Source organism: Hydra vulgaris, chromosome 01 (genome assembly GCF_038396675.1).
Source record: "Hydra vulgaris chromosome 01, alternate assembly HydraT2T_AEP".
Taxonomy (NCBI): Eukaryota; Metazoa; Cnidaria; class Hydrozoa; order Anthoathecata; family Hydridae; genus Hydra; species Hydra vulgaris.
The window spans coordinates 70,455,001-70,472,776 of NC_088920.1; the positions used below are offsets into that span (position 1 = coordinate 70,455,001).

At 28.2% G+C, this 17,776-nt stretch overlaps 1 protein-coding gene across 4 annotated transcripts in view; it reads right to left on the reverse strand.

The window, feature by feature from the left end:
• Window positions 1–17,776, reverse strand: part of LOC101240976 (NACHT, LRR and PYD domains-containing protein 3) — a 28,657-nt gene that overhangs the window by 3,324 nt on the left and 7,557 nt on the right. For all 4 annotated transcript variants that reach the window (XM_065789067.1, XM_065789068.1, XM_065789066.1 and 1 more), the window contains 3 exons: window positions 17,637–17,717; window positions 2,851–4,209; window positions 2,310–2,333 (listed from right to left, as the gene is read on the reverse strand). In XM_065789067.1, coding sequence (XP_065645139.1) covers window positions 2,310–2,333; window positions 2,851–4,209; window positions 17,637–17,717 — 1,464 coding nt within the window. The remainder of the gene's footprint in view (window positions 1–2,309; window positions 2,334–2,850; window positions 4,210–17,636; window positions 17,718–17,776) is intronic.

Genomic DNA, 17,776 nt, shown 5'->3' on the forward strand with positions numbered 1-17,776 from the left:
TGGAAATACTTCATCAATGATTAAACATTTAAAAGTTAAACATGGAGTTTCTTTACCAATACGGGAAGAAATAGGAGAAAATTCTGGCACCAAACAATTTAAAACTATCGACGCTTTCGTTTGCGTTGCAAGAAAGCCTTTAGAAGAATTGTCTCTAAAATGGCTGCCCTTGATGATATATCAGTTAGGGCGATTACAAAATCTAGTTTTATTTGTGAAAGTTTAGTAAAATCAAGTTATAATCTTCTCAAGCCGAAAGAGATGTTATGAACTTAATTCATAAGTTTTATGAAATTAAGTTGGAAATATTAGAATTCTTACAAGAAAAAATAAAAGAAGGCCGACGATTTAGCATTACACTTGATGAATGGACAAGTATGAAAATTCGGAAATATCTCAATATCAATTTGCATGGAATTGACTCTGAAGTTTATAATCTGGGTTTAGTGAGAATTTTTAACTCGTGTACAGCTGAACAGTTAGTTGAAAAAGTAGAACAACATTTAAACACATACAATATTGTATATAACATACGGTGCAAGTGTAATGATAAAATTTGGACGAGAATCTCCTAGTCTCTATAATTTGTGTTTGAATCACACTATACACTTAGCTGTTTGTGATGCACTATATAAAAAGAAAAATATTACTGTCTTGCAAGATGAAGATGGCGTTGACGGAGATAGAAATGACCATGGTCAAGATGATATTAATGATGATCAAGATGAAAATTATTATTCTGACGAGAGTGACGGTGATGTCGAAGAGTACGGACAAGTTGAATTAACAAATTAAGGCAATGTAGAAGAAAATATAAAAAGTGTTTATATAGTTAATAAATATTTTAAAAGTTTTTCTTGAGAAATAATATTTTGCAAGAAAAGATCAAAATAGTTTTAAGAAATGAACTTCAGCTAGTGTTAGACATAAGAACTCGTTGGAACTCAATGATCGAAGTGATATCTAGATTTTTAAAATTATTTTATATCATTAAAGAAGCTCTGCAAGATATTGGAAGTGTACATTTAATAGTAAATATTAATATTGAATTATTAAATGAATTGGAAAATACTCTAAAGCCTATTAAATTAACTGTTGAAGCTCTTAGCAGAGGCGATGCTAATCTTGCAATAGTCCGATTAGCAATTGATTTTATGTTTATGAAAATTTAAAGAATCCAATGGTAATTTAAGTATAAAGCTAATAATGACGATGAAAACTCGAATAATAGCCTTAAAAACCAAGAAATAGAAGAGCTATTAGATTCTCTTGTAAATGGTACTATGCCTTCAAAGAAAATACAATTATTTTCAACAGATTTACTGAAGAGATTATTTGGTCAGGATAAAGAAAAGCAAAACACACATGAACAAGGGCATTCAGCTGAAAATAACGAAAATACTACAGGAAACACACTACTATTTACACTGGAGGAAGAACTACATAAAATATTAGAAAGTGCGAAATGTCCGATTTTGCCAAGTTGCAGAGATAAATTTGCTGATATTAAGAAAGAATTTTTATTATTTTCAAAAACTAAAAAAAGAACTGTATATTTAGAAAAATTGTATCAAGCGTTTATGACGATAAAACCAACATCAACAAATTCTGAACGAACATTTTCTGTAGCATCCAACTTCTGTACAAGAATTTGTTCTAGATTATCAGACAATTCATTAAGTGCATTATTTTTTTTAAAGTTTTATTTTTTAAGTAAAAATAATTGCTCTGTTTTGTATTAAACACTTGCAAGTATTTTATTGAGTTGAGTTTATTTTTGCTAGTATATTTACATACATTTTATAAAATGTGATATTTTTAAAAAGGTAATGTCAAGTTTATTTGGTAGTTTAAGATTATGATAAAAGTATAGAATAATATATTTACATTAGACGTTGAACTGGCTAAAAGTTGTTTTATTTACCTTAACGTATACCAAATCCATTTTTAAAAATCGGCGTGAGAACAAAAAATACTTTCATGCAATTGTTAAAATTGCAAGTTAAAAAGACGTATTGGACCCAGACCCGAACCCGATAAATATTCTTAGACTCGACTCGGACTCGTCAGGTCTAAAAATGCCGGGTTTTTCCAAACCCTAATCTACTGACAGCCATCCAAAAATTATAGCTGTTTTTTTTTAAGATGTCTTGGGTTTCATCACTGATATTGATCTGAAAATATTTTTTGTCATTAATGACTTTTTCATGACAAAATGCGCTGACATCAATTACTCATAACTATGAAACAACTAAATATTCATAGAATTTAAAATAAATTTGTTGGTCTAGTAAAAAAAAACAACTTACAAATCAATCCTCTAGGAAGCAAATCTGAAAAAAAAAATTTTTTATTGGAAACTTTATTGTACAAAAATAAGTATAAATTAAACATTAATTTGACTATTATCTAAAAACATTGAAACTTTTATTTAAAAACATCAGACTTGAAACATTTATTTGTTTAAAACATCAGACTTAAAACATTTATTTATTTAAAAACATCAGACTTGAAACATTTATTTATTTAAAAACATCAGACTTGAAACATTTATTTATTTAAAAACATCAGACTTGAAACATTTATTTATCTAAAAACATCAGACTTGAATGATTCATTTATTTAAAAACATTAGACTTAAAACATCTCTCAAACTTGAAATTTTTACAAAAATTTTTTAAATTGAAGGAAACATTTTTTTTATTTTCTAAACTTGTTGATAAAAATGAATTTATTGCTATTAACTAAGCGAGTTTTAAACTTTTACATATTTTTTAAAACTATTTTAGATTTTTTAGTTTTTTCTGAGAAAATGAAAATTACTTTGAATAATATAAACAAAGAACTCACCACATAGATGAACCAAAGATATCATTTCGGTATTCGACCTCATCAAGTTTGCTAGAAATTTCAAAAAGCTATTCTTCTCTTTATTTAATAATCCACAGATCATTGTTAAACAACTGCTCAGTTTTTTGTCTTCAACAATCTCTTTCCAACTAAGAAAGTTGTAAGCATATACAGAAGCGCAAAACTCCATTATTGTCATGTGTACAAACTGATAATAAAGACCTAAGTGGGTTTCAATCCTCTCAATAAAACCGAAAAGCCTATTTTCAACTTCATCAAAGTCGTTGATCAAAACTTTAATTTCCTCTTCAGAAAAAACTACCTTATTATCTTTAAACAAACAATATGCAATCTTACAAACATTTAAAATGTATTTTTTTGTGTTTTCATTTTCTATCATCTTATAAATTGGTTCGTTTTTTTTGTCAATATGCCTTTGAAAAAAGTATAAAAAAATACTTCCATACAAATCTGTTGTGGTAACAAACAAATTGCTACCATTTAACAGACCTATACTTTTTAATTCACTTACAATTGTACAAATGGAAGATAAAAAAAAAGGCACAGATGCCATGGCTTTTGTAATTGGAGATTCTTTTAAAACTCTAAATATTACTTCATTTGATTCAACAAAATTATTTTGTACATAATCATTTATTCCATTGTCATTGAATCCTAAAACTTGAACGGTCAACTGGTCATTACAATTAAATTTATTTTGGTAAAGGGAAATTGCTGTAACTCTTCCTGCAATAACTGTTTTGTATTTTTTAATATCTGAAAAAATATTTACAATATATTTAGAATGGGAACCTTTAATTAATTCATCTAAATACATAAACTCATCTAGACCATCAATTATAAACATTATGTTATCAGGCTCACAAACATTTAAGATATCAAAATCCTTTAAAATATCTTTGTAGAAAATATTAAGTAATTCAATTACATTTGAAATATTTTGGTACTGATTTAACATACTGCATTCTAAATAAAACAGAAAACTAACATTTTTCCATATTAAATTGTTTGACCAATCAAGTAAACATTTTCGTAGCAGCCATGTTTTACCAATTCCAGCAATACCTGATATTAGGATTGAAGATGATTTTTCCACAAATACTTTATCAAATGAAATTGGAATATAGCTGATTTGTTTTCTAAAAAATTGATCTCGCTCAACCAAATGTATAATATCTTTTTCAATTTCTACTGCATCAACAATACACAGTTGAATAAATTTATCTGCAAACATTACTTTAGAGGGTTTTACTAATGGAGGCTGAAGTTCATCAATAATCTTATATGTTTTAAGATAAAACTTTTTCAGTGTGACACTCCTACTTTGTTGAACATTATCTAAATAGTTAAAAAGAAACATTTGTTTTATCTAAGTAAATTAATGAGTAAATTACCCTATTATAAAATTGATTTTTTTAAAAAACTCATTAATAAAACCTTAAAAATGACAGTAAATTGTTATAACAATTATAAACCAGTAAATTATCATAACAAATATTATATAATCATAAAATTAATTTTCTTTTAAACCTATTATTAAAATCTTAAAAAAAACAATTGACTTAAAATCGAATATGTAAAATTTATGTACAATTAAAGTTTAAATTGGAACAATAGAAATTCTTAAAACAGTAACAGCAAGATTGTTGATTCGTGCTAGCAGTGAAACTAACACATTAAACACATGCGCTGCATGGATGATATATTATGTGTTGCATAGATAATATATCATGTGTTGCATGGATGATATATCTTGTGTTGCATGGATGATATATCTTACATGCTCTATATAAATTAAAATCATATTCAATCATTATCTGAGAGTACAGTACTAAAGTTGCTAAATGTGCACAAATACAACTTTTTGAAGACGACAAGTGCATGCACAAAAAATTGCTGCATATTTGAAGATAACTGCTCATGTTAATATTCAGCGCATCAATTCAACAGATATAGAAATCCAGGAAAATACTGTGAAAAAACAAGAATTAGCAATCTAAACACTGACAATATGATGTTGTTTGACTGTGAAAGACATACAGATTTCAAGCTCACAAATTCTTACTCAACTGTCTCCTAGTGTAAATGTTATTGGATAGTTTGAAGAAGCCAAGGACTTAAATCTTCAATTGTACTCTGCTGCATTCAAGCCATGACTTTCTCAACAAGACATTAGGGATTGTCACAAATTGGACAGTTAAAATTTGGCAGCATGTCATGTTCTTAGACAAAGCGTAAGTTAATGCAGCATACAAAGTCAATGTTTACCAGCCACTGAGCTCACATTTCAATCACTAATACGTTGCACCTTTTGTCAAGCAATATCTAGCAAATATGACCTAAGATGAAACGACAGGCATCAGTCAAGCTGGTTTACACCTTTTTAGCTCTGTGAACTAATAGAAACTTATAAAAACTATGTGCTTTTTTGGTTTTAAAATTAAAAAGTTTGATTTTTATTTATTTTCTACCATCAGTCAAAAGTAATCAAGAAATTAGGTCCAAGAAAATGCATTAAATGTTCTAGCCCAGTGGTCAGGCAATTTACTCTATATTTTATATTATACTTTATATTTAATAATACTACCTGACTCTAGTGGTGTTATAGAGAAAAATTTGACAAACATTGTTAGATCACTAACAATGTTTATATCATGCTATATTTTTCTATACAAAGTTATATCCAAAGACATTGTTGGCTTAGCATAGGAACAGCAGTAGTGTAATTTTAATTTCGTTTTTAAAGTTTTTAATTAGTTACTAGGCTTTTCTGAACTTGAAAAAGCGCGTTCACAAAATGCATAGTTTGAATTCAATCAATTTCCAATTTCTGGAAAGCTGAAAGTATTTAAAAATAAATCACTTTCTTTGAATTTTTCTATGAAATTAAATTTATAGTATTACTATTAATTAAATTTGACCTTACTTCCCTACATTTTCCAATCACTTCTCATTGGAGTCAAAAAAAATTTAAGCGATCTCTTTTTTGAATTTTTTTTATTTAATAAGATTTCTTTTTTACAAATGGTTGATTATATCATAGCCAATAGAACTTCTCCTTTGTCGAGAAATAAAATATTTTGACAAAAAAGTTTATTGTTTAAAAATATAGTAATCACTTGATCAATGTACAAAAAATTTTTTCAGATTGAAGCATAGTCAATAGAAGTTACGCTTAGTTAATAGAAGCTACGCTTAGTTAATATCCCTCAGAAGTTATCCAGGGTTATGCTTAGTTAATAGAACTTATCCCTCAGAAGTTATCCAGTTCCTCAGAAGTTACCCATTCTATTGACTATGGTTTAACTAAGGTTTCACTATTTTATTCTATTACTCTAATAAATGATAGAAAGTGAGATCACAGTTCATTTGGTGTCTGAAGTGTATGAGAAAATGGTGAAAAAAAAATGGTTGTATTTTCAAAATGCTAGCCTTATTTATTTTATAATTTATGGCGCTAAAACAAGAACTCTTTAAAATTAAATAAATAATTAAACTCTCTTTAATTATATAACTAAAAAAAAAAATTTAAATTCTTGAACGGTAATAAATATATTTATTTTTTAAAAATAGGGGAAAGTATGCACCCTTGATCCTAAAATCCAGGGGGAAAAAAACTAAACAAAAATTTAAGAAAGACAAAATTATAAAACTATTTTAGAGTTTTCTATATTTATGGTTTTAATAAACTTTAAGAAAGTATATATATACTTTTTATAGTCAATATTAGTTTTACAATTATCATTAATTTAGGAGAATGTTATTAACATAATGCGCCCTGGATTTTATGATCAAGGGTGCGCGCTTTCCCCTAACAACAAACCATTTTTAGCTTGAAGTGTGCAAATAGTTCAGTTATAAGTATAATAGATACTTAACTTTGCGTAACGGCTTTGCATAATCAAGCCAGCTCATTTAACAAACAGTAGTTCTTAATTTTACACCAAAACTTTTTTTCTCTTTGAAAATTATTAAACTGGGACAAGTCTTAATAAGCTGGTAATAAGGTGGTTGAAAATTGATAAAATAGATTAAAATTATATAAATTTTTATAATGACTTTCCAATGGAAAGTGATTGGAAAGTGTAGTGAAGTAACGTCAAATTTAATTAATAGCAATATTATAATTTTATTACCGTGTAAAAACTTAAAGATAGAGATTAATTTTTAAATACTTTCCACTTTCCAAAAATTGGAAACTGATTGAATTCAATCTATTCCCACTTCCTGGAAAGTTGGAGACTCATTAAAACTTAAGTTTTTTTTGTCACATAAATTGTATAATTGAAACATTTTATTTTTCATTATAAAAACATGGATCGTTTAAAAAATTTCCACTTTCTCAGATGGAAAGCAAAATCAAATACTCCTAATAGAAAATAGTTTAGCAAATTATAAAATTATATATTACATTTTTATTAGATAAAAAGTAGAAAGGAACACTCTTTCTAATTTTTTAAATCGCTTTTTTGTTGTTTGTATTAGCTTTGCTTATGACTTTTTTTAGCAGTTTTGTTTTTATTAAGCTTATTTTTAACTTTTTAGAAAGAAAATATGGAGGGTATGGATGAGGTCTAACTATTTTTATGCACTTTTTTGTTCTAAAAGAGTTATTCAAATACTTTATCATAAAATTGTTTATTACTACTTTTAAATTTATTTATTACAAAAAAAAAAAGTTTTATAAAGTCCTAAATTAATATAATTAAATATACATTGAATGCTATCATTTCATACCTTGCTGATTTTATTATGTTGATTATAATTTTATTGACATTTCTGTGATGCTATTACCTATTTTTTCTTTTTTAGAAAATTTGGAAAGTTAAATTTAACTTTTGAGCCAACACTGACTTTTTTCGTTTGTAAAGGTTAAATTTTGTTATGAGGATTGCAGTTCTTTTATTTGTTATTTTGTTATTTAAATAAATGTGTTTTATAGTTAGTATATATGTTTATATTATGTTAATTCCATGTTTTCAAAGTGGTGTCAAGTGGTGTGAGATGGATTCACTTGGCAACCTTGCCAGTCAAATGGTGTTACTGCTTTAGGTCTAGCCTTCACTAACTATTCTGGAAACACATAATAATATCTTTTAATAATATTTTGCGTAATGTTACTAATATTACTCATGTTGTTACATTTTACCTTTATGTTGGTGTCTATTGTTAAAAATGATTAATAGGTAGTTTCATTATTGGAACTCACTGCTTTTAGTTATTCACTAAAAACTATTCAAGACATCTCAATTTGATTTTTTAGAACCATGATGTACCAAAATAAATTATTTTCTAAAAGATAACATGAAATAACAATATTTAACAACTACTACTCTGGTATCACAACAGCTTATGTTTTTTAAAAATAATTACTAGTTAGTCCAGTTAAAGTTCAATTTAAAGTTCAATGTTGCATATGTCATTTATAAGTAGTTTCTAAGCTTTTCTAAATGCGTTTCTTATTCACGTGGTTTTACAAGCAAGGTCTGCAAGCAAACTTTAGCTGAAAAATTTTTCCTAACTTTTAAGGAAAATTGATGTTGTTCTTTGTTTAACTTAATTTGTTTAAATATAGTAGTTTTAATAAATAAATGTTTGTTTGTTCTTGGTTTTTTTACTTATTTGTTTTCAGATTCTTAAGAACTAGGCAACTTAGCTAAGTTTTGTTTAAAAAATAAAACAAAACTTAGCAAGTTTTGTTTTATTTTTTAGTGCAATTGGAAAGAACTGAAGTGTTTTTTAGTCACTTCAATCCGATTGTTATTTTTTTTTTTTATTGAAGGGTTTATAACTGGTACTGTTTTGAGTAATTTTACTATTTTGTTTTATTTTATATTGGATTTATTTTATATTAGATATATATTTTATGTATTTAACATAGAAAATTCATAATTGTGCCTATATTTCAGTATATTTTACATTTCCTCTGTATCTATATAAATATTCTTGGAAAAATAACAAAGAATAGAAAAAGTAAATATCTGCTAGGAATAGTTAGAAAAAAAATGATGATTTCCATATTTTATTGTTTAAAGTGTTATGTTTCTTTTTAAGGCATGTGAATATATATTATTATTAGTATTATTATTATAATTATTATTTTTAGCATTTTTAGTATTACTTTAAATTAAAATATACTGACTGACATTGCTTAATTTTTACACAAAATTCTGCATTTTTTTGTGCATAAAGATTGTGCATGAATAACTTTGTGCATTGAATGTCTAGATTCTATGTTAACTTAAAAATAGTTGATCTAAATAAATATTGTTTTATTTTTTCGATAAATGACTTATATATATAAACTTATAAAAAGATATGAATTTCAATAAATCTTAAGTTAAAATATAGTCTTTGATTAGAAAAGATTCATTAGATTCTTTTAAGGTTCATTTATTATTCAGTTGTAACTATAGTAATATTACTGGTATATGTTTAATGACAACAGTGAAATTGAAATGGGTAATATTAGGCTCAAAGAAGTTATTAGTGTAAAAGCTAAAAGGCAACTTGAAAATAGTTGTTGTCAAATGAAAGAGATAAATCTAGGCAATATAAAATTAATTGTTGTTGAAATGTAAAAAATGCTGCTTGGCTAGCAGAAAACTTACTTGCCAGAATTCAGTGTCAAGCAGTGTTAATGTCTGCTAATTTGATTTTACTTTAGACACTTAAGAACAAAGCAAAGTATGAATTTTGTTATTTATAGTAACAATTAAGCAGTTTTAAATATAAATGATTTTAAATTTTTTTATAATTTCAAACATAATTATTCTTTTTTTTTTAGTTGCCTTTGTCATTACTTGATGTTAGCTTACTGTTGAAACATGGTTTTAATTTTGTAAATTTAATGATGTGAAATTTACTCTATTAATCATTAGTCAACATTTAGAGAGAAGCTGGAACTTAATTAAGAAATGCTGGAAATTAACTTTTACTTAAGGTAAAAATAATTTTGTTTACTGGTAACATAATAAAACCAGTTACTATTATTTATTGTATGCTTTTTTTTACTTTTTTTTTCATGCCGCTTTAGAAACACTTGCTTTCTCTCTCTCTCTTCTCTCTCTCTCTCTCTCTCTCTCTCTCTCTCTCTCTCTCTCTCTCTCTCTCTCTCTCTCTCTCTCTCTCTCTCTCTCTCTCTCTCTCTTAGATGAGAGTTAAATGAGAATTAATAAAACTTATGTAATTACTAAGCTCTTATGTGTTTCCTAATACCACAATTGAAAACGACCATGTAAATAAAATATTTCACAAGTTGCTTGGTATTTTATGATATAATTGTTCAAATTGTTTAGCTGTAATTGAAATATATAATTGAAATATATAATTGTCAAATGTTCAAATATGGTAATTAATAAAATTTTTTTAGTTCAAGTTGTTAAAATATAAGTTGTGGCGTTATTTGCTAGTGTTTTTATAATATATATATATATATATATATATATTATATATATATATATATATATATATATATATATACATATATATATATATATGTGTGTGTGTGTGTGTGTGTGTGTGTGTGTGTGTGTGTGTGTGTGTGTGTGTGTGTGTGTGTGTGTGTGTGTGTGTGTGTTTATTATTATATATATATATATATATATATATAATTTTTTTTTTTGGACAGATCAAATTAATTCTTAGAGTTTTTTTCCTGGTTTCCCATTTATTTTTAAGAGTGTGGTTACACTTGAAATTTACTTTTAAATGATTCTCTTATCTCTTTTTCCCCATGCTAACTGATAAACCAATGATGATGAACCAATGATGATGAACCAATGTATGTTTAGCTGGGTGTGTTTGGGGAAGATGTTATGCATTTACAAATTATACTTGTCGCTCTACAATATTTAACTGGCAGATTTCTTTTGATTTGCAATTACAAAAGAAATTTTCAGTCATGCTTTTTGAGTTTATTTTTGTTTAAACAACTGTAGCTAACCTTTGTTGTGTTTCGATGGAATAGTTTATGTAATGGGTTTGAAGGTGGGAAATGCTTATCTATTAATTGCAAAATGATTTGGCCAACATTAGTAGAGACGCTTTTATTGTAAGATAGGTGAAGCCAAATTATATTCCTTTTTCTTATGTTTTTTGGGATGTGTTATAAGTTAAAGTTTTTAAAACGTTTTTTGAGCACTCTCATGCATCAACTTCAAAAAATGCAAAAATTTAATCTTAACCACACATTCCAATACAAAATGAAACAAGCTACTAACTAAAGCTTATTGAAAAAATAATAAAGTTTTATAAAAAAAATACGCTGTAAAACATATTTCCACATAAACAAAACCAAAACAAGCACACAAGAAAATTTTGGTTTAAAAACAAAAAAATAAAAAAAACATTGATAAAAACAATAAAAAAATATCACAACAATGCAAAGAATTAGAAAACCTCAAAACAGAACTATTTAACTAAGTAAAATCAATTAAGTTTAAGGAAAGCCAAAGAGAATTTCAAAAAAAAACGAAAGAACAATCTTTTAAAAATTAAATTTAACCCCATTATTATCATAATAATTGTTTACTAAATCAACAATATAACCAACTATCCCCTGAAGATTACTCTAAACTACTAGAAAGAAATATCACAAAAACATACAAAAAAGCTCCTAAAACCTAGAAAATCCAATCAACCTTGAAGCAAAAGTATAGCAACTAAACTAAATATAAACAAACAAATCAATATAATCGCTAAGTCAAAAGCATTCATTACATTGAAAACCACAAAAACAATTTTGATTGAAAACCACAAAAACCTTGCTGCAAATTAAAATCCAGCAAAATGTGAACTTAGCATTGTAACCAAAACATACTAAGATAAAATCAACAAGGAAATAAAAAACTAATTAAAACTACACCAATGGAAAAATACCCCTGAAGTAATCAAATGGTTTACAAGCATAAGCGACAAGCAACAATGTGTATTTATATAACTCAACATCAATGAATTTTACCCATCCACCACAAAAGACATACTAAACAATGCTTTAATATTTACAAAACAGCACAATGAAATCAGCAATGAAAAATTTAGGGTCATAAATCATTGCAGAAAATCATTATTATCTTTAAATCATGAAAACATGGAAAAAAAAGACGTACTACTGTGATCAAAAAGTAAGGTGAATTTTTAATTTAAACTTCCGGCCTTATTCGAATCGTCCAATCTTTTTTATTTTTAAGTTGGTAGGAATGTCATTAACATTTGCGCCAAATTACATGTCAAGCTCATAATTATTATTTTTTGTTTACGCTTGTTTCTGAAGTACCAAAAGTGCATTTGGCGATTTTCACGATGTCTAATTTTGTTGAGCAAAGAAGCGCTATTAAATTTTGTTTGCGGAATGATATTTCTGCTGCTGAAATGTATCGAATGTTGCAAAAGGCCTTCGGTGAAGAGACTATGTCTCAAAAAAATGTTTACAAGTGGTACAAAGACTTCAAAGAAGGCCGAGAACGTGTTGATGACTTGGAACGCTCCGGACGACCATCGACTTCGATTGATGATCGCCACATCAACAAAATCAAAGAATTGGTGCTTGCAAATCGTCGGTTAACCATTCGAGACCTTGTTGACATGGTTGGAATATCATTTGGGTCGGTGCAAGCGATTTTGAAGGATCATTTGGGCCTCAGAAGACTCAAATCACGTTTGGTGCCGAAATTTCTCAATTTCTTTGAAAAAGAGCGTCGCGTTAAAACGTGTGAAGCAATGCTTTCTGACTATCAAGACGTCTACAAACAAATTATTACTGGCGATGAGACTTGGGTCTACGCATATGACCCTGAAACAACAGACCAATCGAGTGAATACCGTGAAAAAGGCAAGCCGAGACCGAAGCAACCACGTCAAAGTCGCTCAAAAATCAAGGTCATGTTGACTGTTTTCTTTGATTATTGTGGTGTCGTGCACTACGAATTCCTTCCAACTGGCCAAACTGTCAACAAGGAATATTATTTAAGCGTTATGCGACGTTTGCGTGAAGCTATTCGCAAAAAGAGACTGGAATTATGGGCCAATAACTCTTGGATTTTGCACCACGATAATGCGTCTTCACACACAGCACTGGTTCTTCGTGAGTTTTTCGCCAAAAACTCTACCCATGTTGCTCCACAACCACCGTATTAGCCCGACTTAGCACCGTGTGACTTCTGGCTGTTCCCAAAGCTCAAGAGACCACTCCGGGGAAATCGTTTTGAGTCCATTGAAGAGATCCAACGTGAATCGGCACGCGCATTGAAGGCTATCCCTACCGAGGACTTTTTAAAGACTGGAAAAAACGTTGGCAAAAGTGCATTGGGGCCGGGGGGGATTATTTTGAGGGGGACGATACAGATTTGGAAGAATAAATAAAGATTTTTCAATTTATAAAAAAATTCACCTTACTTTTTGATCACAGTAGTATAACGATTTAGCGTCAAATTGGGATGTTTTGATGGAGCAAAAGTGTGTATACTGATGGCTTTATATATTCTAGAGTCTTTATCTAGAAACATGACTAAAAATGACACAGGCCTTTACCAAGACAACAGGTTAATGATAATGCACAAAATAACTGCAGCACAGTTAAACAAAGTCAGAAAAAATACAATCGAGACATTTAAAAACATCAGATTGCAATTAGAGATTCAAACCAATCTAAAGAGTGTTAATTTTCTTGATGTAACTTTTACAATAAAAAGGTAATCCTTTAAAGTAGATCCTTATTAATACTACTATCTAGCCAAAATAAACACCAATCGACCTGAAAATAAGTTTATTGATTCTATATGTTGACAACACAATTTTTCCAAAACAGAATCGGAAACTCTTAAAAATCAATTAATGCAGTACAGAAGTGAGTCGATTGAGAAATCAACTTGAAATCAAATGAAATCATTGAACTTAAAAAAAATATGATAGACTTGGTAAAAATGTTTCATACTAAAATTTTACATCAGATGAACAATTTTATTTCTGGTTTTTATCAAACTTTATTCAAGTCGCTCTTTCACAGAATTAAAATTTATAAAAAATCACTGACAATTTTTGTTGGAGGACTATCTCATAATTGTATTTATAAAGTTAAAACTAGGTTTATTAAATAAAAATATTGCTTTTTGATTTGACTAAGCACTGCAATAGTATTAAAATATTTTAGAATAATAATTTCATATTAAAGATGAAATAAATGCTGTTAGGGTGACATTAAAATACTTTTACAAAAGCCATACAACAATTATATTGAGTTGAAGTAGATACAAATAGACTGCTATCAAATGTTCATATATTTGAGGTGAAGTAGATACAAATAGACTGCTATCAAATATTCATATATTTGTGGAAGGTAGATACAAATAGACTGCTATCAAATGTTCATATATTTGAGGTGAAGTAGATATAAATAGACTGCTATCAAATGTTCATATATTTGAAAGAAAGAGTAATTAGACAAATTAAAAATTTTACATTGTTTATATAACTGTGTAAATCACTCAAGTGGATCCATTAGATAATATCCTGGCTATTATTTGTGTCCTTTTAATTTGAATACGAGTATAAATGTAACTTTATAGAGAAGCAATTCTTTCAAAAATAAATACATATTGTAGAAGGGTAATAGTTTTAATTGGTTTTAGAATCTTTGATTAGCATTTAGTACTTTGTTGCACCATTTATTTGTTCAATTGTAAATGGATCCAGTAAAACTTCCTCATTTTTAAGAGTTAGCTTCATTGTATAATTTATTGTCTCTTCAAATTATTTCAAATTATTTCAAATTAATTACCATTAAAACATTCACTCATGATTTTGTTAATTATTTTCAAAAACTTTGAATTATTACTTCTAATAGTAAGATAAATTTTAAAAGAATTTTATTTAATTGTTTTTAGCGCTTGGATTTAAAATTTGTAGACGATGATGAATAGATGATGTTTATAAGTTTTTTAAATAAAACATTCTTAAAAACTACATTTTTTCAAAATTTTACTAAAAAAAGCATTTATTTTTACAACATATTTTAAAAAAAGTGTAACTAATTTTAAATTAATAATTTTTGTTTTAATACTAATTTATTTAGGGATTAGCACAGCAGAGTGTACATCAACTGAAAATGTACATACATCAACTAAAAAATACATTAACTGAAAACATACATACATCAACTGAAAAATAGAAGAAACATGTGAGAAGTGTATTTTAGGGTTATGACTTTTTTTCAACCCTATGCTCCTGTACTGTAGCTTGATGAACTTTTACCTAAAAAGTACAAAATGAACTATTATTTGCATATCTTTTGAAAAAAGTTCACCCCGACATTGAAAAATCGATTTTGACATAAGTACTACTATGTATTCAAATGTATTTAGAATGTCATAGTCATGTAATACAATAAATTTTCAATCCAACAATGACTCAGACTGTTGACCTTGCTCTTGCTCTTGCTTGTTGCATAGAAGGAATAGAAGGCACAATTTGTCTTATTTTTGCATGACAAATACATTTCCTTCATTACTTTGATTGCACGCTCTGCGCATTGATTACTTCTGGGGATCTGTAGTATGGATGGCTCTTGCTTCCAGTGATTTTTCAAAGAACTTAAAGCCTTTATGTATGGATTCAGTACTTCAGCCAAGTTATTAAAGTCGTTTTTGTTGTACAGTTGGTCTGTAAACCAATGGTCTGCCCAGCCATACGATATAAATCGACATATTCTCTGCAAAACTATCCTTGTTGAAGGAATTAAAATTAAGGCCAGGATCGCTAGTATAGCTCTGGAATTCCATCTCGCATTGTTGATGTTGGGTAATTCCTGAAACCTGATCAATGGAAAATGTCCCTTTTCATCAAAAAATTGGAACACTCGAGTGAAATAAAATAAAAATTTCATGTCATCTCTCCTGCCTGATGTTTCGAGAATTACTTCTATTCGGTTATCAAACTGTGTTTTCAGTTGTTCGCACTCCTTCAACAGTTGAGATACAAATGAATATTTGATGTTCGGCAATTGCATTTTACTTCCAAGTTCTTCATCCATCACCAAACGGAGGATTCTATCTATTACATGGTGTTGACAACTGATAAACTGAGGTTTGCTGATGCGTTTCTCTGTGAACATTCGTTGCAATATTACAACAACAACATTCTTTTTTCCAGTGTTAACACTGGTGGTATCTGCAACAAATGCCTTCATGAGGCAATTGCTTGCATATGTTAGCAGTTTTGTTAGTTGATACTCTTGTTTAGGTCACCAAGTTGACTGCAATTTTGCTTTTATGATGTTTTCTGCTTGGTGTAGGAGTGGTTTCATTTTCTTCTTCATCGTTTCCATTTCACTGTCAACAGCCTCAGAGTCAGAATCACTAAAACCAGGATAGTAAGATGATGAGTTGGATGATCTATTAGAAAGTTTTTGTCTTTTAGAGGGATGGATCGTTTTTTTACTGGCCGCTCGGCCTGTATAGTATCCCACTGTTCCTTTGCTTTCCACTTGGAGATGGTACAATCGCTTGTTCTCTGAAGATAACCATGTTCCATCCACTTTAGTATTATCAAAAATTTCATCAAGGGGTTCGTAGCTTCCCCGCTTGACACATTTATCATAACATTTCAGTATTTTATCAAGCTTTGCTCATATAACTTGATCAGTTATATGAGGAAAAATCAGTTTATTCTTCCACAATTTGGTGACTTCATTGGAAATTTCCGCTATTTGCTCCTTCCTTTGATTTTTGGTCCAAGGAAATGGTAGCGTCCGATAATTTGCTTTAGGAGAGGCATTCTGCACTTTTCTTTCAGTGAATATTCTTCCAAAGGGACCATTCTTCTTCTCTTATGAGAGTCTTCAAATTTTAACCAGATGATTGGTCCAGACATCTTCTGAATGCTACTATCGCTAGGCTTGTACGTCGCCATGTGTTGCTTCTGTAATAACTTTAAAATTAGATAAGCAGCTATATATACACATTAAATAAATTGTTCTAGAATATTCTAAATTGTTTTGGAATGTTCTAAATTGTTTCAGAATGTTCTAAAGTTGTCAAAAATATTCTGGAATTTTCCAAAATGTTCTAAAATTCTAAACACTTCTAGTCTATACAAGTTTTAAATAATTTTCAGCAAAGCCACACATATTAGTAGTAGTAGTAAAAAGATTAAATAAATGACGATTTGTAATTTTAATTGCAGGGTGAAATTTTTTTACAACCTTGAGAAATTAAACATGCTTTCAATATTTTCTAACAAAAATTCATCCATTTATGGCGCAGGAAATTATTTTTTTTCAAAGTCAAAAAGTCATAACCCTAGTGTACATGCATCTACAGACGGTTTTGGTTTGGGGAAGCAGTCTATTAATTAAAAAAATATATATTGTTTTAAGTTTTAAAACTATTTTAAAAAAAAACATGTTTAAGCAACATGTTGCTTTTTAAAAAAAAGTTTAAAAACAACCTAAAAAAACAACATTTTATGGTAAAATTCAAAAAGACCATCCAAGTAAGTGAAATCAATAAATAAAAAAGTCTTTCATTATTAGAGAGAAAAAATGTGAATTTTTTTGAAATGGTTTGATAACCTAAATTCAAATAAGAATGTTTTTAATTCTTCAAGATTTTTGATATCAACTAAATCATATATATTTGGTGCATGTAGTATCAAATCTACTTTGTTTATGAGTATTCAAAATATGTCTGAATCCATAAATATGGTTATACGAGATTCAACATTTATAATTGTAAAATCTTTTAAACAAAATTTTAAAGAAAAACTATTACCTTTTATTTGTAAAGAATCGCACGGTTTGGATTGGTCAGATAGTTTAAAGCTGGGTAGATTGCCAGATGATAAGTAAGACTCTAAACATTGATAAAGAAAAAAATTATATTTTTCAATTATGAAAATGTTTATTTATTTT